Source organism: Barbus barbus (genome assembly GCF_936440315.1).
Source record: "Barbus barbus genome assembly, chromosome: 22".
Lineage (NCBI taxonomy): Eukaryota > Metazoa > Chordata > Actinopteri > Cypriniformes > Cyprinidae > Barbus > Barbus barbus.
The window spans coordinates 23,914,853-23,938,705 of record NC_136750.1 but is presented as its reverse complement, the minus strand read 5'-3'; the positions used below and the strand labels follow the sequence as shown (position 1 = coordinate 23,938,705).

Here is a 23,853-nt window from a genome sequence, read left to right as displayed (position 1 = left end):
AGAGTTTTCCATGCAAGGGCATCTCTGCAACGACCCCCCTAACAGCTTTTCTGCCCTCGCGGGGTGAAAGCCTTTTGTCACCCCCGGGGCTCTGAAAGCACCGCCACTCCCGCACCGATTGTTTTCGCATTTTCTGCATTCCTGTTCCAGATAAAGGCCGAGGCCTTCTAGAAACCCACTCCACTGGCACCAGGAGCGATGTGGTCTGGCTGATTGGGGTGAAGGGGGAGAATGGGCGGCTGAAGCCCTGAAGTAGTGATGAACAAGTATCCCCAGCCGCCTTTCCCAATGCAGCTCTCTGATAATCACCCATGGAATTTATGCACGGGTTTTCCTGAATGTGAGGAACGATTAAGATGCATTACAGTACTTAAGCAGTAGGGTAGAGTCATGAAACACCAACACAAACAAAGCTCAGCAATACTGAAAAATTCTGCAGACGAATTACAATTAAGTAAACGATAAAAAAAAAAAAAAAAGCTTTCAGTATACACAGACTTCATTAAAACAAATACTACACTCACTCATCATTTACTCACCACAGTGTTGTTTCATAATAGTATGATGACTATTCATTTTGACTTTCAAACTTCAAACAGATTGCAAAAACATTGTAAAAGTGGTACATATGACTCGTATGTCATATTTCAAGTTTTCTGTCTTCAGTTTTCTGGTACATGAAGTCATATGATAGCTTTGTGTGATAAACAGACCAAAATGTAGCCTGTTATTCGCTGATGGTCTTTTCCTCGAATGAGCTGCTGTGACTCGTTCCAGTCAAATTTGAACTTGAATTTGTGAATGAATCATTAAGACTGATTTTGTGAACCGGATTAATTGATTTGATTCAAGAGAATGATTCATTCATTCTTAGCATAAATATTGCTGCTTCTCTCATAAACATGCTATAACGGATATCAAGACAATAAAAATCAACCAAAATTTTGGTCTGTTCCTCACTCAATGCTTCAGAAGATTTGGAATGAGTCATATGGACTAATTTTTGATACTTTTATGATGTTTCATTTTTCATTTTGGAGCTTCACAGCCACAGTCCTCATTCACTTTCATTAAATTGAAAAGTGTAAACAGCATATTGTTTAAAATGTCACTTTATGTTTCACAGAAGTCAGTCGATCATACAGGTTTGGAACAACTTGAATGCGAGTAAATGATTTTCATTTTTGGCTGAACCTTTCCTTTAAGCAGCAGAGTAGAGTCTTCAAAAAGCAACAAGAGCTCAGCTCAGCAAAACTGAAAAATGTTGTGGATAAATTACAAATTAGCTAAACGCCTCTGAACCTCGCCACCCTGCCTCAAATTTAAAAGCCGCCTGGGCCCTGCCTTGCGGATCCAGAGGATAGACAAATCCCTCAGCATCCACAGACCTCATTTAAAGCCAGCCTCAGTCTTGCTCATCAAAGCATGACTTCATCTAATGTCAGGAAAGAAGCACAGTTGCCTGGACCTTAGTGGAAGCAGGAAAGCAAACCATCAGTGGGGTAAAATCTCCAGTGGGGAAAGATAGGTCACTCCAGTTACTATAGCAGAGCAAACCAAGATAAATCCAACCCAGCTTCAATTAATCTATTGGCCATGAAATGAGAGTGTCTTCTCAATTTTGTCAAAGGGAAAGTGAATTATACTTATATCATTAAAACAAAGTAGGTCATGCTAATTGCTCTTCGTTTTGAGCCAAACTTGGATGTAATTGAGATTTTGGGAAAGGCTGAGGGGTGTAATTAGTTTAGGAAATGTGGCTTTGTATTGCTATGGCAATGGGGGCAATGTCTGGCTATACCTGTGTCAGAAGGCCCGGCTGGATCTGTAGAGGTTGGGCACCGGGGGCCTGTGTTACTATGGGAACTGCATTCTCCATCCGCACCGAGTAGCCAGTGTGTTTGGAGGGTGAAGCTTGCAAACCTGGGAAGAAATAACAATGAAACACCATTAGTTGGCAAAATGTAAGAAATAGCTCAGTCAGAATTTTTAATTCTGTCAGTATTTACACATTTCTAATGCATATGACTTAAAAAATCTTTACACAGCTTAATGACCACATAAAACATTATAAAAGTTTCATAAAAGTAGCCCATGCAACTTCACTACTGTTCAAAAATATTAATTTTATGTTACAATAAAAACATGGCTGTTGTGAAATATTAAAATTCAAAATAACATTATATATATATATATATATATTAAAACTAAATTCATTTCTGTTATGGCAAAGCTGAATTTTCCTATCTTTGTGGAAACCAAGATTTTATCAGGAATCTTTTATATTATATTATAACAAAATCAGGACTGATGTGGAACGTTATTACAATTCAAAATAACTGTTTTCTATTTTAATATATTTTAAAATTAAATTTATTTCTATTTATTTGGTGAAAACCAAGATTTTTTTTCAGGAATCTTAGAGGAGTAGAAAGTTCAATAGAAAAGTTTAAAAATAAATATTTTATGAATGCCATTACTGTCACTTTTGATCAACTGAATGCATCCTTAATGGACAATCATTAATTTCTATTATTTCTTATTATAATAAATACTTACTGACTCCAAACCTTTGAATAGTTCCAAAGCTTTCTGTTATGAACAGATTAAAACTTACATTTTTCTGTTTGAATCTTGGTGCAAGTTTCTGTGAAATATTATCACTGAAAATCACATAAATCTGACTTCAGAAGACCTGGAATATAGCAGAACCAGTCTTATGGACCATTAACATGATGCTATTTGCCTTAAGTAGATGAATGAACTTCTGTTATATGGAAAGATATAAGTAAAAATTCTTTAAAAACAGAAACGATAACAGCAAACAGGTTTGAAAAGACCGTAGGGTGAGTAAATAATGACAGAATTGCAATTTTTGAGTAAACTAGTCCTAAAATATAATATACAGCTTAGCTGAACCTATATACCAGGAATAGCCAGGGTTTTGTATAAATTAAATTAGCACTCACCTTGGAAGCCAGGTGGGCAGACGATGAGGGCCTGCTGGAAGGGATCGGGTCGGGCGGCGCAGAGCTGTGGCGCACCGGTTTGGAGGTTCATGGTCCTGGGGGCCACGGCAGCCATGGGGGCCGCAGAAGGCTGGTAGAGTGCAGATTGGTAATTTAGTATGGAGACATCGGGATTGGTAAGGGAAAGGGTGGCACTGGTGGAAGAGGGAGCCAGGTTGGTGGCCTAAAGGAACCGATGGGATCAAACGAACAAACAAAGACAAACAAACAAAAGCATGAGGAAGTGGGTGCGGCGATTGGGTGGAGCAACAATGAAGGATGAGGGGCAAAATGTTAAATAATACCAAATGATAAACAAACTCCTTAAAATATTTATTGATATAAAGGATGGATGTACAAAAAACGTTAGCTGATGAAAACTGCATGCAGCAAGCACAGGAAGTTTTTTTGTGTTAAATTCTGAGTAATTTCTTAAAGCAAATACCACAACACTGTTCTGCAACTTCAACTTAAACGCTTTATTAGCTGTTATTGTGTGCAGACAGGATTAGCGTTCAGGCATTTTCTATAAAATGACTTATTGAGCGTAAGGAAAGAGCTTCAATCAATGCTCTTGTGTTACAGTATCCATCAATGCTAGGACCCTTCAACTCATTGAATTTGCTCAGTCTCATTAGCAGCAGATAATGATCCCTCTTTGCGCTAAAGCTATGATTAAATATACACAGATCTAACTGGTGAGGGGAGAGAAAATCTGTTCTTCAAAGCCTCTGCACTAGATTTCCCCTCCAGTGCTTTTTAATACGGCCTGACTGCAGCACATTCATCTGTTTATTCATCTATCAATGTGGAATTTGCGCCATCTAGGAGGTTTGATGAACGAGGGAACTCCCTCTCCTCCATCTAGAACGGTGAACCGAATATGCTTCTCAAAAGAATTGTGTAGGTCCTTCCATCATAGTCACTCTCTCTCTATAATGAAAACACAAGACATAAATATAGCCAGAAGTAAAAATATGAGTGCGGTAACATCGCCAGAGAGAGGGAAAGGGCATGATTTCTGCTCAAAATGAAAAAGAAGATCCAAGCCATGGCTTAGTAGTTAGTGTGTATGCTCCAATATCAATATTTTTAGAGCTCAATTGGGAAAAGTGTGAGTCTGGCCTGCTTATGGTTGCATGCATCTATTCAGAAGACATTCAAAATGTAGAGCCTTGGTGCTAATATGAGAAATGTGGGTTTGAATTTGGCCTGTTTATGGTTCCATGTGCCCTATTCAGAACTTCCAAAACTAAAAAAAAGGTCTGAGCTATGGCTTAGCAGTCTGCATACATGCTAAAACATTCTAAATGTTGAGCCTTGGTGCTAATATAAGACATGGGTTTGAATCTGGTCTGCTTTTGGTTCAGTTCGCCAATTCAGAACTTGCAAAACTAAAAAATGATCCGAGCTAAAGCTTAGTGGTCTGCGCGCATGCTAAGACATCAAAATGTTGAGCCTTGGTGCTAATATAAGAAATGTAGGGTTTGATTCTGACCTGCTTTTGTTCCCAAGCGCCAATTCAAAACTTTCCAATATAAGACAATTCATGGCCTATTCATAATGTGCCTGTTTAGAACTCCTATAACAAAAAAAAAAGGTCTGTACCATGGCTTAGTGGTCAGCACACATACTTTAACATCAATATTTTGAGCTTTGGAGCTTATTTGGGGAATCTGGGTTTGAGTCTGGCCTATTCATGGTCCTATGCGCCTAATCAGATTTTCCAAAGCTAAAAAAAAGTGGTCTGTGCACATGCTAAGACATCAAAATGTTGAGCCTTGGTGCTAATTTAAGAAATGTGGGTTTGAATCTGGCCTGCTCTGGTTCCCAAACGCCAATTCAAAACTTTCAAAATGGAAAAAAAGGGAATGAGCCATGACTTAGCAGTCAACGCACATGCTTCAACATCAATATGTTGAGCTTCAGAGCTCATTTGGAAAATGGAAGTTTGAGTCTGGCCTATTCATGTGCTTGTTCAGAACTTCCAAAATTAACATGTCTTCCTGTACTATCTCTGACAATAAAAAGCCACAAAAATCCCAGAAACACAAGGTCAAGGGTCAAATCTAAATAGGTCTACATGGTACGAGAGCATTTCCATGTAAATGCCTGTCATTTCTTCTAAGATATGGAGGAAATTGAACAATACAACAAACAAAAAAAGATGTGCCTAAATGCTGGCGCACCATCAAAACCTGTTCGTTTAATAGAAGCTAGTGTTATTTACTTTCATCTGTTACCAAAGCAATACTGTTTCATCTCATGCTACTGCTAGTAATTATAGACTTTTCATTAAGGTTTGTATGGGGAGAATTCAGTACAGCGCTTTTCATTTTTCATTTTCCCCGTTTAGCAAGGCCGACGAGCACCAGGGGAGAAAGTTAATCAATACGCCACCATGGCATTCATCACACAAAATAAACACTTCAGCCTCACAGCTGGCTAATGCTACACAAGCTTTCCCTTCAAACACATCGAATGCCCTACACAACGTTCTTCTCATGACGTTAAAGAGAAGCCGGAATGCTATAACATTACAGCCGAATTACTTTTTGACTTTGGACATGCTTATTCGAAGGGGAAAGTCACAGTTTGAGCCGATCTAAGAACTCAAAATGAAGGCATTATGGGATTCATGCCTGGCCCTCTGTCAGCAGTTTAGACAAACGCTCCCTGGTGAAGCTAAACTGCACTGAGGCAAAACAGGAGGAAACAAAAGGAGAGAAGGAAACAAAGTGGTGCAATCCTTAAGGCTGGAAAGTAGTAAAATGCAACCCAAGCAGGAAGTAGAGGCTGTCATGTTGTTAATCAGCACATTGTGACAGAGGGCTGCAAGGCTGGAAACACACACTCAGGCACACACACACACACACAGCCCAAATGGCCCATGATATGACTAGTGTTCTGTCCACTGAAGGAAGTCATCCGATACTGCCAGTGGTCAATGGGCCAATGCTACTCTAATTTCTTTGGATTGTCCCACTGCAAATGAGTCTGTGCATGTAATACAATTAATAATCTGCAGCTTTAAGAGAAACTAAACTGAACTAGGGAGTCTTTATTTTAACTGAATTCAAATAAAGTTTAATGTGACTATAGCTTGGTGTTGTGTGCTTTCTGACCTAGCTGTAGTTTTGAGGTTGAAACAGCATAGAAATTACTTAATAAATTAGCAAAAATAAACAAAAATCTACTTTTTATGATGTGCTCAAAAATGAAACTGGTCCATACTCCACACAAATATTAATGTTACTTTTTTCACATCCATAAAATTTAACAGATTTGCTTGAGAAGAAAAATGGTATAATTTAGCTTTTTTAATCACAATATTTAACACAGTTTAGAGAGGATTATGTTTAAAATAAGATATCTTTTTTTGTAAATTATTGTTTATGAACCTGTATTTTTGTTTTATACTTATCATTTATTTAATAAATAATTTATTAAAATAAATTAATTTATTTATTTAACTGAATTGTTTAAATAAATTATTAAATTACATTCATTTAATTATTAAGGATTTTTAAAAAATATATTTGATGGGAAATCAAGACAAAATTCTGAATTCTTTTTTTAAATTATTATTATTATTTTCCCCAAATGTCAGCTTTTTATTTGAAAGTTATTAGTTACATATTAAAAATATTTAATATATAATATTAATTATAATAATAATTTAATATATTTAATATTGAATGTAAAAAAAATGTAAATAACATTTAACTGTTAAAATTAATTATTTATGATTGATTGTCAAAACATTTTTAAGGACTTTTTTACTGGAAATCAAGACAAAAATTAATTATTTTTTCTATACTTTTTTTTTGCAAATGCTTCATATACTATAAACTGCGATTTACAAATGACAAATATTTCCTTATTATTTAAATATTAGAATAATATTTAGGATATTATTAAATAATATTTAAAATAATATTTATGACCTTAATATGTATTTAATAAATTATATTTATTAACGTCATTCTCAAGTACATTTAACTTGATGATTTATTGTGGTGCATTAACCAATTTTCTTTTTAAGCTCATTTGTTCATTTTAGCTTATAGGGTCATTTTTAGAAATTTGGACCCAGCTATTCAGAAACTTGCATAACAACAAATAAATTATTTTTGCACTTTACGAAGACTAAATATTATCTAAAATGCCATACATAGGGGTTATAGCTGTGGTTTACCTATCATAACTTTAACTTTATTTAAGAACAGTATAATTGTAAGTGGCTAGTTAGATGTGTGTGTAGATACTGACCTGGCTATGCACAGTGTTAAGATGGTTGTTGAAGGTCATGGTGAGATTGGTGGAGGTGCTGGGGGCTACATGTGTTATAAAGGGCGTCTTGCTCTGATTGACGGTATCGTACATGTTCACCCGACGCTTGCAAATCTCCATGTTCTGGAAGCAGGATTTGACGCTGCAAGAAAAAAAGACATGGTCAGCGATCTAAACATGATTTGATAAAAGTACATAACCCTAATGTTGGTGTAGTTCAACTGACTGTGTGCTGTGAGGGAAGTCCAGCAAGTGTGTCATTGTGACAAAGGGGTGGTTGAGTGTTTCTGTGGGCGTTATTCTCTTGTCTGCGTCGATGGTCAGCATCTTGGTCAACAGGTCAATAAACTCCCTTCTGTCTGCCTTCTCCGCCAGCATGTCGCTGCCCTCCAAGTCTGTGGTCATATTCACCTGCACACAGCAAAAGAGAGAAGATGAGAGTGAGAGACAGACTGACTGATGTACAGAGACCAACAAGTACTTTAGGGATTCTCAAACAAGGTTAACCAGCTCTTGCCTTTTTTTTTTTTTGATGTAACATTGACTAACACATCACCATGGAATCTGTGCCCACAGAATTCCTCAGAAAACAAAACAATTTCCAAAGAATTCCATACAATTTCATATACTAAAAATAATAATCACAAGGTCAATTAGCACAGAAATTGTAAAAAAAAAAAAAAATTGTTTAATGCTTTAATGCAAAATTAAAAAAGTTAATATTTGTAAATGCACCGGACAGTGATAATCCATGAACGTAAGCGGCAAGGAAAATTAGCTACCATAATTGCAGAATAAATCATCCTTAGCAGCCGAATGTGTGTTGAATGCGAGCCTGGGTGTTCCCAAATGATGGAATCTGTCAGCTGTATCTTCTGATCCAACTTACATCTTACAGGTTTTGTAAATAATACATGTGAGTATTTGTGTGTGAATAACTCCCGCAGTGCTTGATGTGTACAACTCTATTAATATACACAGGTCTGTCAGTCAAAAAGTGTGTGCGTTCTCAGAGGACAGCGGTAACCTTTCTGATATTCCCAAATATTTGCCCTCACATTTACAAATATTCACTTAGGAATGCTTCAGATGCCAGGCCAGATACTCCCGTCTGTCTGAGTATGTGAAAAAAACAAAAAGTTAAATAAACTAAAAATATATTATATTATACTAGTATACGGTATACAAATGAATATATGAAAAGAAGCAAATATAAATTAAACAGACACGGAAAAGGACTTTTTAAATATGACCTTTATATTACAAAGCAATACACTGACCTGTAATATATAATAGAAAAATATATACAGTGCACTCCATAAGTATTGGGACAGTTAAACATAAGGCAGATATAAAAGATTAAAAGCTATTATTTAGTTTCAGATCCCTTGCGCACAATCACAGCAGTGTGTCTGTAACCCATAAACATCACCAGACTCTTGGTCTCATCCTTTGAAATACTTTTCCCAGCCTTTAATGCAGCCAATCCCAATTGTTGTTTGTTTTGGGGAGTTTCTGCCTTTACTCTCCTCTTCAGCTGGTGAAATTCATGTTCAATCGGATTTAAATCTGGAGATTGATTTGGGCAATCTAATCTAATCCGGACTCTTTTTCCGGGTGTTTTGAAGGTAGATCAACATTCACAATGAAAAATGTGTAAACTGGAATGAAGCAGCGATCGGAGCCCCTCACTATCCGCACTGAAGCTGAAATCGTTCGCCAGTTTAGTGTTTTTTTTCTTTTTTTTCGTTCGCCAGTTTAGTGAAATGGTGTGAGGCGCATTATATACGTCACATGATGACGTCACGTGTCATTCCGGAACATTTACGGGTTGTGTGTGAACGCTCTCACAGATTCTGGAAAATCACTGGCAGTGTGAATGCAGCAAATCTAACGACCCGGGAACAATTGCCGGAACACATTACCCGTGTATTTTCCGGAATCTCTGTGTGAAAGGGGCTTAAGACTTTCCATTTCTTTGCCCTTATAAATTCCTTGACTGAACTGGCAGGGTGTTTTGGGTCATTGTCCTGAAGCAATATAAAGCACTTCAAAATGAATCTGGTGGCATTTTCTTGAATATTGGTAGGCAAGATAGTTTTGTACCCTTCCAAATTCATTCTGCTACTGTCATCATACATTAAGTCATCAGTAAAGTTGAGAGGGCCTGTTCCAGAGACAGTCATGCATGCCCATGCCATGACACCACCTCCACCATGATTTACAGATGAGACTGTATGCTTGGGATCATTTGCAGTTCCCTTTTTTCTCCACATCTTTGCTTTCCCATCACTTAGATAAAGGTTCATCTTTGTCTCATCGGTCCTTAAACACAGTGCCAAAACTCTTCTGGCTCACCTTTGTGCTTTTTTGCAAACTCTAATCTTGCCTTTCTATTTTTGGTGCTGGTCAGAGGTTTGCATCTTGCTGTGTAGCATCTGTAATTCTGTGTCAAAGTCTCCTGAGGACAGTAGATTGTCAGAGCATCACCCCAGCTTTCTGGAAGTTGTTGGTGATTTTACAGACACGTCTTTTAGGGTTCATTTTCACAGCTTTTATGATTTGTCCGTCATCAACTACTGTTGTTTTCTCAGCTGATCAGGTAGTTGTTGGTGGTTTCCAAACTCTTGATGCCCTTTGTTTTTGCTAGAGCTCTAATTGACTTCCTCTTTTCTTTTAGCATCCAAATTGCTTGCTTTTCTCTCAAAGTCAGCTCCCTCATCTTCATCCTGGTTTGTGTGTGTCATCATCGAATGCAAGATTAAGAATGCAGAAGTATTGGACATAACTGATACGACACATTCCCTGCTTTTAATATCTGAAGAATTACTGCAACAGGACACAGCTGATCACTTAGAAAGATCTGTGAGGCAACTGTTCCAATACTTATGCTCACATTAGATAGAGGGATGAAACTCTAAAAGTGCTGTTCTCTTTATTTGGTAAAACATCTATGTGTTGAATCACCCAATAATAAAATGTGACATTCTGTAGTTTTGTCTTTTGGAGGGGACTGTATGTATTATAATATAATATAATAATCTGTACATACAATGTATGTGAAAAGAAGCAAAGTATTTACTAAATATACATTTTAAAAAAGCTAACATAAAATACAAAACAAGTTTAAAGAAAAGTTTTAGAAAAAAGTTTTAAATTATATAAAAAAAAAAAAGTAAAAATTTGTTAATGAAAATCAACCCCTGGGACATAAAAGTGCCTGTATTTACAGAACCATGCTTTTATTAACCATGCTGACAGGATATTTTGCCAGAGGTTAAAAGCAATGCAGCAGAGCTTTTTTTTTTTATTATTATTATTGGGAATCCCTGTCAGAGATGGTTAACGCATTTTTCATACTGCCATGCTGTTTATCTGTGGCCTAACCTCCCTGAGCTATCAGATAAACCACCAGTCACCAGCGCAAATCACAGTCCTCTTTTATGCATGCTATTTTAGTCCTGCTCTGTCTCTCTCTGTTTTCCATCACACTGCTGCACGATAAAGAAATGATCTTTGACACGCAAGGAAAAATAATCATTCATGATGTAGAATATGAACTGCAAGCGAGGGGGGGTGACTGCATAGCTACCGTACACAAATCTGGCAAAAACAGTTATGCACGCACACTTAGTGAACTGTCTCTTGAAGATGATGAAACCGAGAACAATCATTCAGACAGATAGAAAGATATGCTTGTTTGTTTGTACATTTTGTATCATATTTTTGTGTATTTAATGATTATTATTAATTTGTTTGATTTCAAATAATAATAATAATAATAATAATTATTATTATTATTTATCATTAATAATAAAACAAATATTATTAGTATTATTATTTATTATCATTAATAAAAATATAATTTGTTTATTTTGACATTTTTCTGTTTTTATTATCATTATTTTAATTAATATTATTATTAATAATAATAATTATTATTATTATTAGACAACAATTTGAAATCAAACAAATTAATAATAATAATAATAATGATAATTATTATTATTATTAATTATTATTGTTAATAACAATAATAATAATAATTATTATTATTAATTTTGATACTCATTTTATACTCAACTCATTTTTGTTTGATTGCTAATAATAATAATAATAATAATAATACATACATATTATAATAATTAAATTATTATTGTTATTATTTTATTTTCACATTGTTCCTGTTTTGTTTTATCATCAATGTTTTTTTTCTGCCTTGTACCTTCCAGCTTATCAAAGATACTCCCTATCTTATTGAAAATAATACTTTTTTCATCCTTTTATGTTAATGAAGTTTACTGTGTTCTACAAAAAGTGTACTAGCCAGTGCAGAAAACTGGACTACAGAACAAGTCAGTACTTAGATTTTAACACCAGAGGATCTGACCTGAAAATGAGACTCTGATGTAATTATTGTAAAACAAGGGTCTTGTGAAGGAAAAGAGAATGGATACATTATAGATTAAGTGTATCCAAGCATAAGCATATTTCCATGAATTCATCTGAATTTGCTGTGAATTAGATCAGCCGTTTTTATCTGATGAACTGGGATGGAGTCCGTTCTTATGGGAATAATCCAAATTGAGGTTTGCGTCATTGTTGGCAAAAGTGTGACCCGGCCTGTCCAGACATCTGACGACCGGCCGGTGATGAGGCGTGCTGATTTCAATAACTCGCAGAAGGCAAAAGGTCATAAGTCATGAGTCTTATCACTGAATAGCTCCAAGGGGAATAAGGTTCCCATGCACCACTGTGCTTTAGAGTCATGTCCTAAGTTACATAACATCAAAGTTTTCTGCGTAACAGAGGTGTGAGTATTACTGGAAACTTGCCACACAGAGTTGGAGACAAAACATTTTTGAGAGTGAGGGAGGTTATTATTAGCCATGAGCCAGATTTCTGCTCCTGTCGAAGCTGAAGCAGGTTTTTCTGGTGCGAACAAAGGTACGAAACTCCTACCTGTGCCATATCATCCAGGCAGTTGAAGATGTACTTGCGAGCTTCTTTAGATTTGATTCCCGTCTCTGCCTCATGGTCCTCAGGTGTCTGCAAAAACAAACAGGAATACAGTCAGCACTATCCTGATTCATCTTTCAAGATGGCTCCACTTGAAAAAAATTAATAAAACACTGGAGAAGCGCTTTCAACATCAGGAATAAGCCGAGAGAGTTCATCCACAAATGAAACTTCATTTACTCAACTCTCATGTTGATTTAAATCTGTATGACTTTCTTTCTTTCTGTGGAACACGAAAGAAGATAGTTTGCCAAATGTTGGTAACCAAATAGTTTCCAAACAGTATTTTTTTTGTCCATACAATCAATGGAAGCCAATGAGAACTGAAACTGGTTATCAACATTATTCAAAATATCTTCTTTTAAGTAAAATAAATAATTGCATAGAGGTTTGAAACAACATGAGTGAGTAAATGATGACAGACTTTTCATTTTTGGATGGACTATCACTTGGAGGAACATCATGAAACATTTAAAATCAATTGGGAAAAGTAAAGACATTTTGGAAATTTGGAATGAAACCCACAGTAAAGAAAACTCACAAATTAAATCTCATTCATGAGACATAAGCAGCTGAAGAGTTCTGCTTCTTTTAATTTTCTCCTGAAAAGAATCTCAAATGTGTTTCCTATAGAAGAAGTCTCAACATCTCAGACTGTGCTCAAATTTGCAAAAATACCAAATTTGTAATCAGATTTCAATATAAACTAAGATATTTCTCAATCCCTTTAAAATCCAAATTATTTGGGCTATGCTATCCATATTAATTTTAAGTCAACACTATGTTTCCTTTTTTTATAGCAACAGCTGAGGCAAAGTTGATGCTTAAACGGAACATAACTGAACACTCCATTAAGATTCCTGAACTATGAAAGATAAAACCTTATCTCTGGCAAGTACTTGACACTGGGTTGAGTATTTCTACAGTCCAAGACACAAGCATCGAGAGCCAAGACGTTTAAGGGGCTATTGACTATGTAGGAGGACACGTTTTTCTAGTTTTATTGGATCTGTATCATATATATGGGGGGTTAGGAATGCAGCTTGGAGTTGCATTGGGGTTCAATAATATCAAAGTTTCCGCATGTGAAGCTTTGCAAAGTTCACCAAAAGTTAATCTAGAGAGAAACTCTATTGACTATGGGCAACCAGCCACGGGCGCAGTAAGGATGGGGGAATGTGGAGATAAACAGAGCAGAAAGGGACGGAAGAATGAAAGAGGGAAGAATAAGAACGGGACGTTAAGCAAGATTTATCCCACGTCGCTCTGGTTGCCAAGTCCTCTCACACAAAACCCATTTAGCTCACATTAGCAATCTTAGTCTGTTTACAGGGTGTAGTGGATGCGTCAATTTAACTTAGTTTAGAGAGTGAGGGAATGAGAGAGAAAAAAAAACATTGTCGCTGCATATTATATGCGAACCAAGTGAGACTAATTAAGGAAGTGAGAAAGAGAAACAGGGTGAGGGAGTTTACCTTCAGTCTCCATAGAGGATAGGTGGAGTCAGGGTCTCTGTTGAAAAACCTGGTTGTTTTCGTCCCTGCACTTAACAGATACTCTGCTGGCAAGCCCTGCGTTTGAGAGATGTACCGGATCTGGTGGAAGACATAAACACAGGCGATAGGAGATTTACAACTAACATCACACATTTGGTTCTGAATATTCACTACTTCGATATGTACACTTGGAAAAGGGGATTTTCTTGCTTGTTTTATATATAAAAGGTCTAATATACATAGACATATAGTCACAATGCAAAGTCAATTTAGTGAAGCTAAGCTGCAAAAACAAATCATACAGAGAAAGTCATAGTATTAAAAACGACAGTCAAAATGAGATTTTTACAATACTATTTTTTTTTTGTTAAATATCCTGTTTGACTTCCGATTGTGAACGTAAAATGGGCTGCAAATTGCATTTCATGTTGAAAATAAAATGAAATAAATTAGTGAAATTGAATAAAAAAAATGATAATAAAATTAATAAAGTTCAAGTTTGGAGATCTCTAACCTGCAAATTTGTATAGTCAATTATAGATTGACCTCTTGGTCCAATACAAAGTACACAAATCTAAAGCAGCATGATTTAATGCGGCATGTAATATTGATGGAAAGCGGAGAAGATTTGGTAAATACATTGAATTTTGAATGTATTATTAGTTAGCAATTTATTAAAAACAGAAATGTTAGAGCCTGACATCAAAGTCTTCAAAGCGTCAATGCATTTAACAAATAGAACACAAAGTCTATAGTCTATAGTATATATAGAATAGTATAATTTCCAGTAAATAAACTGCATCTGTGATGAATGCTGTCACCATGAGACCGATCTCCCCTGCCAAACCCTTTTTACAGGTCTGTCCGGGTGTCTCAATTACACAGAATGCCATTCACACACCTGAAAGACGTAAATACACGAGCTTGGCAGCCGAAGGAATCCACAATAATAATAATAATCTCTTCCACGGCCCCTGCCAAGCGGCAAATCTCATATCCTGAGACCGAGCTCATAGCTGCTCAAGAGACCTTGATCACCGCATTTGGCTCATTTACCGTCTTGTGAAACAGAATAGCAGATTTTTTTTTCATTCACTTTTTGAGGATTCTTGCTGGTGATTTCAAAGTGCTGTAATTAGAAATGAGCAGCAAAGACTGGAAATAACTTGCTTCCAAGTGAAGATCAAAAGTAAACAGGGAAGCCGAGGTGAAATGCCATGAGTCCTTAACGTTCGATTGCTTCCCAATCGCAAGACCTCATAAATGCACCAAATGAGGAGCTGAAAAAATTGTATAACTCTGTAGTACACAGAAACAGTGGGAGACAAATCTGCAAAGTCCTTTGCTGTGTTTAAGAGCTTGTTAAAGATGGGTTTGGTTTGCTTAGAGCTAGAACATTGGCCCTGGGCTGTTCTATGAGGCCAGAATCATTTTTCTAAGAGTAGGCCTCGCTGTAGAGCTCGGGATCTGGGCTAATTGGGCAGTTTGTGGCATGTGTCCAGAACTACGAAGGTGCCAGAGAAAGATGAAAGTCAGAGAGATGACAAACACACACATACACACACACACACACACACACACACACACACACAGCACTTCAGGAGAGCTGAGAGAGCAGGGGCCCAGCCCCAAACAACAGTCAGATTTGTTTTCTTTCTCTTAAGTACAGACAGTAATTGAGGGATGTTTTCGCAGCCATTTTCTGAGAAAGGAAATGGCTCTCTCGGCAGGGCCACACATACACACAATCTCACACACATAAAAAAAAAGCAAGACTCTGATTCATCTCGCTAAATGAATATCATACAGGAAATATCATTTCATAAATCATTTTCCAATTGAGACATTATTTATTTATCAACTTGTATCATTACTGACCACTGAATTACAAAACAGAAACAGCCAAGGATGGATTCTGGCATGAGTCAATGGGCCCCTGAAAGCTAGGGGTCTTGAAAACTGATTTATATTAAACAGTGCTTAAATGTATGCCAGTGACTGCTATATAAGTCGACAGTGCTGTCACTGTTGCAATGTATTAAATGTAAAGTGTGTATACAGCAAATGTGACTTTTAAGAATACTTCCCACAACTGCTTAACAGCTGCTTAATTTCTTATATTTGAGATGCAAAATGTAATTTCCAAACAAGAAACTGGAATTACCAGGCATGTGATCAGCTACAAACAAAAATAGCAGGAAAAATGACCACACCCTGGCAGCTATAATTTAAAAAACATTATCACATTAAAATATATATCTTACATTGTAATAATACATACTATTGTCCTGTAAAAATAAAAAGCAGCATTTTATAATCATGATAATAATTAATAATATATAATATAATAAAAATATTAATAGGATTCTTATTGTTGAAGTACCTGAAATATTACAATAATTCATGATTTTGAAATAAATCTCTTCTGCTCATCGAGGCTGTAAATATTTGATCAAATAAAAACAGAAATATTATAACAACATTTAAAAAAGTTTTCTATTTTAATACATTATAAAATGTAAATTATTCCTGTGACGCAAAGCAGAATTTTCTGCATCATTACTTCATTGATCTTTCAAAAATCTACAATTTATGATACATTTCTGATTATTATCAATGTTGAAAACATGCTGCTTCATATTTTGTGTGGAAATGGTGATACATTTAATTTTTCAGGATATTTATCTCTGATAAATAGAAAGGTCAATGAAAGGCATTTTTTTGCATTTATCAAATATATTTATTAAATTTGTTAAAGCATTTATTAAATAGAAATCTTTTGAAACATTTTAAATGTCTTCACTCTTCACTCACTTTTCATCACTTTAATGTATAATGAAAAAAATGATCGATTTCTCGCTCTTTTTTAACATTTAGTTGAAATAGAAAGCTTTTATAACATTATTGTTTTATTGTCACTTTTGATCAATTTAACACACCTTTGCTAAATTAATTAATTACTTTCTTTGAAAAAACTGAAAACTTACTGACCCTAAATGTTTGCATGTATATACAGTAACATTTTGTTTTTCTGCTATTTTTTTTGCAGTGCGGGGCATCAAGGGAGGGTCTCCACAGAGGCTGGCGCCCCGAGTGTCCCAATCCATCCTTGGTAACAGCCGCATGGGAAAAGCCAAGATACAGTACAACAAATAACCTCAAATGGTGGAAACCTCAGACAAGCTGAATGCCAGCGGCGCATATATGAAACCTTGGATGACTTAATCTCCCAACTCTATACTGTTTCCATTATAATCCATTAAAGAATTAGAGAAGTCTTACCTGGTCATACTCAGATGCTCCGGGGTAGAGCGGCCAGCCCAGGAACAGCTCAGCGATGACACAACCCAGGGACCACATGTCTATGGCCTCACAGAACGGCAGACCCAGGATGATCTCTGGAGCTCTGCAGACACAGAAGTGATGGAAGAACTTCAAAAATAGAGCCACCGCAGAACAAATGCAGTTTTAAAAGACTTATTTAGCAATGATGACTAGCTGTATACATTATCCCACTACATTACATACACTACATTATCCCAATTTACAAAAAAGTCTGGTTAAGTGCACATTTTTATTGTCCTTCACCACAGAGGGCCAGAGGGAAACAGAGATGTTTTTGGCCCAAAACTAGTTAATGTGCAACCTGTTCCATTCAGCCCAAAGCTGGAATTGGTTACGTCGCAGCCGTAAGACCTCATTGTACCCATTTAAGTTGACTGAGTTGAGTAATAAAGACAAACACTGAACGCATTTTGTTGCCATGGACACAGCGGGTGAGGAGGGAGGAGAGAGATGGCGCGTGACACGTTATTACTCTGGGCGCCGCTTGTGAATCATCATTCTGACGATAGACGGAGGGCCACTCTTTTGGATAGAGGGAGTGAAGATAAATAAATGCCATAAAGAGAGCGGGAAATGTGTGGAAAGACAAAGAGACTAATGTTGGGTATGGAGAGATGTTCAGCATGCAAGCCTTAAAGGTGGCAGAAATGCAGCTCACTTACACACACACACACACACACACAGAGAGAGAGAGAGAGAGAGAGAGAGAGAGAGATAATAGACTGATGCCTCAGTTTTAGGGGTGACAGTAGAACACAGTCATATTATTTGTAAAGACAAGATTGGACACTGGAAGAACAGCCTGTACTTAGAGTTGTTATTGTTAACCAAAATTAATACCTACTTAAACTAATTAAAGCTATTTAGAAAATTAAAACAAACCTAATAAAAATGACAAAAGCACATAACAAAATGACTTAAAAGTAAACAAATAACTGGAAAAAAAAACTGACTAAACTGAAATAAAGAGAAAACTGAAAACATAACTTTAAATTTTTTTTTGTAAAAATAAATGTTTATTTTTATATCAATAATAAAAATATTATTATTATAAATTAAATTTAAATAAATAACACTGCAACAAAGAGTAGAACCAAAGTCATGACTTAGGGGAAAAACACACCCATAAAGAAAATCTTTTATGTAACATTAACATTTTGTCTGATACAGATAAGCTAATAATAATTTTAATTTTATAACCAATAACTGATAAAAGGGTTACAGTATATTAAAGTTCTATATTATTATCTAAATAAATGTAAAAAACAAAAAAACACTTAAAATTGAAATCTCATGCAAGTGAAATTAAGCATTACTTAAGCAAATTATATATTTTTTTTATTTACCAAAGATTACATTCAACAGTGTTATTAAATAATTAGCGTTTGTAGCGATCAACTTGATTGAGATGTTGACTAAGGATATCTAAAAACAAAAGTAGAGTAAATGATCATGCACAATAAACCAAATATCAAAATTAATGTCTAATATAAATGAAAACATTAGTCATGAAATGAAAATGCCATCCATCTATATAAATTCTGCAATCTTTCTGCCAAAGATTTCAATATGAACTCTTGATTTATTCTCATTAAAGTATGAATTCCACATCAACTTGTCTTCTATTTTCACATTTCGCCAACAATGACAAATTGACTCATTTGTTTCGATGTCTATTAGTCCTGTCAAGCGATTAATCGTGATTAATCACATCCAAAACAAAAGTTTTTGTTTACACAATACATTTACACAGTACACACACATATATTACGTAAACAAAAACTTTTATTTTGCATGCGATTAATCATTTGACAGCACTCATTTCTATTTTTCCTAAAGAAGTGAAGAAGAAACATCTGGAACAAAACAGAAACAAAATACTTCTGACAGGTACTCAAGGGCAGGAAAAGACTCAGTTTGGGAGTTAATTCTCCCATTGGCTCTAGTGCAAGGTATATAGCGCATGACATCACTCTTCTGAAGTAATGTCATTGCATACAGCCTTGGGCCTGTTGGTCTGTCTCCTCGATATCATTCAAATAAGCCACAGCGCTACCGGCCCAAAGTATCCTTGTGCCACTGAGGATGCATTACGGCCGCCATGTATGCAAATGCATATCCCACTTCAATCTTTTCTCTCCCTTCTTCCAATGCCATATGCAAAACAGACCAGCAGCTGCTGATACAGGACTTTCAGCGGGTGTGATAAACACAAACACGTACGGCACAAAATATCATCCTCATTCTCTCGCGAATAAAATGTCTGCTCGTAATGCAAAAATCTGTGGTGAGAAATTCACAGCCCTGTTCCAGATCCACACACACAGAAATAGCTCCCGTACATGCAGATGTGATACGGAGAGTTCATTTGTGGTTCATTTTGCATACCTAAACCTGTCAGGCTGTGACCCTGCAGGTGTGTTTGTGTTTGCATGCGTGTCATTGCGCAGCTTACATGTATGCAAGGGTGACATTATGCACACAAGTGCAAGCATCTGTTCCTGGTGTTGATATTTGCATTGCAAGCCTGATGCACTCATGCTGTAGGAGTCATTTATCGTACACAATGCCACTCAGCATATAGTGCAAACAAGCACAGGAGCAAGAGGTGCTGCTTGCAGAGGGTCTTCGCACCCATCGGAGCCACTGCAGTGTGCAAATAATCACCAGGTTGCTCTGGGGTAAATGGTTTTGTGGCTATGAGGTCAGGCAAAGGTTATCACACACAGTGAAAGAGTGCTTCTTGGTTCCAAACTGAAGAATCGTACTTCTGAAGTCCTCAGTCATGCACGCATGCATGCACATGCTCACTCAGTTGCTATTTGAGGCTCTGACATCATTCTGTGTGGGCATGTCAAAAAGCATCGATCACAGCTGACCTTCAATATGGACCATCACTCATAATCACAGACACAGACGATGCCCTGCTTTTCATTTCAGTCCACATCTCATAGTGCCATAATGCTTTGTTTTTCTACTGTTAAGACATTGTACAGTATATTGTATTTTATTGATATACAAAAATTAAAATAAAAACTAATATTATATATATATATATATATATATATATATATATATATATATATATATATATATATATATATATATATATATATATATATATATATATATGTGTGTGTGTGTAAAATGATTAATCGCATCCAAAATAAAAGTTTTTGTTTACATAATGTGTGTACTGTGTATATTTATTATGTATATATAAAGATATATACAGCATATTTTTTGAAAATATTTACATGTATATTTATATTCATAGAAATTATATCATATATAAATATATTTAATATATAAACATAACATATTTTTCCTTAATATATACATGCATGTGTGTGTATTTATATATACATAATAAATATACACAGTACACACACATATTATGTAAACAAAAACTTTTATTTTGGATGCGATTAATCATGATTGATCGTTTGACAGCACGAATATACACACACACACACACACACACACACACACACACACACACACACACACACACACACACACACACACACACACACACACACACACACACACACATGCAAACACAAGCTGTAAAAGATTAAGTATGTTTTACAAGAAAATAAATTTTCACTTCAAAACTTCACATTTACCTCAACGTGCCAATGTGCCATTTAATGTGATAAACATAACATAAAAACTGGCCATTATAAATCTATATTGATTCAGCTGTTGTTTAACAGCAGCAACAACAACAACGTGTTAAATTTAAATGAAGGAAATCAAGCATCAAAACATTATGTACTGTACATGGTAAAAAAAAAAAAAAAACATAGTATTGCCATGATTTTTGGATCATTTAGAACCATGGCATATACTGTATTAAAGTACCATGGCACACCAGAGTATTATCACATCTTATTATTACATGGCTGTTTACAAAAAATGTAAAAAAAAAAATAGTTAATAGTTAAATAGTAGGAAAATAGTTCAAATAAAATATAGAAAAATAAAATAACAAAATATAAAATAAAACAGACATGCAGTTAAAATATATAAATAAAAAATAATAAAAAAATAAAATAAAATGTAAAAAGAAAGAGATCACAGAATAATACACAAGTCATGAAACTATAACGGTTAGGCTATGTAGCCAGCCATGGGACAGTGGTCAGTTAGTAGTCAGTATACAAAAACATATAACGTCAAAAGCTGATATTAAATGATATTGGTAGCACAATAATCAATACTAATATGGCCATAAAAGCAATAAAACAGGACTATGAACAAAAATGATTCTCAGCAATAATAATAATTTTGAAGGACTACACAAGAAATGTAGTGGGATTTTCAAAGTTGTTAGAGAAGATGCCAGTTATTTATAGTTTTCTGACGGTCAGCGTCATTCTTTCCCCTCCTTCATATGACAACAACCTTGATCCTCTGAGCGCCCGCTGACTGGCCACACTCCCTCGCAATCAATTTTAATATTCATGTCATCGCAGTGCACTAAAGTTCCCGGTGTGCCATTTTAATAAACATTGTGTAAGGTGGGCTCACCGAGGGGGACATATAGACATCTGCCACACACCTGCGACTGGCGGCGAGGCAAGGAGACATGGAGCGAAAAGGAAGAAGCAGGAAGATAAGAGTTACCGTGACAGAAAAAGAGGCACAGGAAAGAGAGAGAGAAGGGAGGAAAATGACAGAGACAAAATAAACAGTCCAGGAGTGTGAGAACAAGAGAATGAGGGAGGCAGGGGGAGCTGTTTAGACTTCATCTCCACGGAGTCAGGGTGTGGGGTCATCTCTCCACAACTTACTAAAACAACCTTGGAAATAGTCATCCCTTTTATTGTGCTGGTTTTGTGGGAGTGCTCTCTCAATGCCCTGTGAACCTCATCCTCTCCCGCTCTCTTCAAAATGCAGAGGAAATCGCTGACGACGCTGTCACTCTCTCAACTCCCTTTTCTTCCATCACTAGCATTCCCAATACAGAACGTGCATGAGGGAGAGTGAGGGGAAAAAACGAATCGATGACCTCCTCTCTGTAAATTTCACTGTTATAAACACATTTGTAAGAGCTCGCACTCGTCTTGCATGACGCAGGAAAATAAGGACGTTGAAACTTTTATGCTATATTTTTATATGAGAACTAAGATTTATTATTTTACTCATGTTGTGAACGTGAGTTTGAAGTGTGAATTGGATGTAAAGTGATAAAATGTATCACAACGTCAAAATCTTCCGAACCAGTTCCACACAAGCGCAAGCTGTGTAGTCTGATTCACTACTAAACGTTTTGTGAATCGACTCACAAGTTTGAATCAGTCTGAAAAGTTCTTTAGTGAATGAAATCAGTGAATCAGTCAAAGTGGTTAGTGAATAAACATCTGCCTTACTGAGCAATGTAGTTCAATTCACTCATAAACTCACTGGTTTGTATACACTGTAAAAAAAAAAAATTGTTCCAAAAAGTTGTTTCAACTTAAAATAATTTGTTACCCGCTGACTATATTTTTTTAGTTTAGTCAACTTGAGATTTTAAGTTACTCAATGTTAATTTAAGGGACAACTGGAATATTTTAGTTGACTAAACTAAAAATTTTAAGTCAGCCGTGTAACAACATTATTTTAAGTTTAAGTAAATTTTTTTTTTTTTTTTCCAGTGTAAGTCTGATGAGTTCTTTAGTGAATGAACTCAATCAACATCCGACTCTCTGAAGCATGTTTTGTTTCCGTTAGGTTTTAAATGTTCAATAGTTGAAACTTACTATTTGTTCATATGACGCCATTAATTAGCTCAGGAATTGTTAAGTAATATCTGGATTAACAATGTATTTATATCAAATGAATATATATAATAGGCAAATGCTGTTGGTAAAATGGGGGAAAAAATGCTGCGCAATAATTATTTATTAATATTTTTAATAATATTAATATTTATATAATATAAATAATAATAAAATAATATAGTTTATATAATAATTATAAAGGTGTTTTCTTGCAATGTAGCCGACATGACTGTTAAAAAATAAATCTAATTAGTAATGTGATCTTTTGTCATATTATATATGTATACTTATGTCATAATACTTGAATGCTTCTCCACATTACACAAATATAATACTACTAAATACAAAATATCCAAATATATAAAATAACAATAACCAAAATAATGTTTACCATTAAAATTGCCATAATGACTTAATTTTTTCACAAATGTCTATCACTTTTCTATAAAAACATGTCAATCTTTTATTATGGTATACATTACAAAATACAAGAACACCAATACAGAATGTTTAGCCAATACTGCCCACCCTCCCAGTACACTGAATGGAAATACACTGCATTAACACACCCCACTTAACCACAATCCATCAGTCCCTATTTGTGTGATTGACGCCTTCCTTGCGTGCCAGTCAGGTACAGGAAAAGACGTTGTGTTGCAGAGAGCCGTACTGTGGCCCATAGATCACCCTGGCGTCCGAGAGTCCCAATGAACAAACAAAGGGAGGGCGTGAGGCCGTGCAGTGTGTATGTAATCCTCACCCGCGCTCCCTCACGTCCCAGGCTCCTACAGCATTTCCACCTAAGACTTGATTACAGACATGCCACCTCAGACAGAGAGAGACCGTGAGAGTGCTGACAGTCTGGTCACTACTATGATTGTCTTAAGACAATCAACATATAACCATCAAGTATAACAATGT

At 35.7% G+C, this 23,853-nt stretch overlaps 1 protein-coding gene across 4 annotated transcripts in view; it reads right to left on the bottom strand.

The window, feature by feature from the left end:
- The window catches only part of LOC306888041 (homeodomain-interacting protein kinase 2-like), a 113,360-nt gene that overhangs the window by 11,175 nt on the left and 78,332 nt on the right, over positions 1-23,853 (bottom strand). For 3 of the 4 annotated variants that reach the window (XM_079446138.1, XM_079446141.1, XM_079446139.1), the window contains exons 3-9: positions 17,099-17,222; positions 13,796-13,915; positions 12,264-12,350; positions 7,528-7,712; positions 7,281-7,443; positions 2,970-3,192; positions 1,802-1,923 (exon numbers count right to left, since the gene is read on the bottom strand). In XM_079446138.1, coding sequence (XP_079302264.1) covers positions 1,802-1,923; positions 2,970-3,192; positions 7,281-7,443; positions 7,528-7,712; positions 12,264-12,350; positions 13,796-13,915; positions 17,099-17,222 — 1,024 coding nt within the window. The remainder of the gene's footprint in view (positions 1-1,801; positions 1,924-2,969; positions 3,193-7,280; positions 7,444-7,527; positions 7,713-12,263; positions 12,351-13,795; positions 13,916-17,098; positions 17,223-23,853) is intronic. The other variant, XM_079446140.1, reaches the window with a different exon arrangement.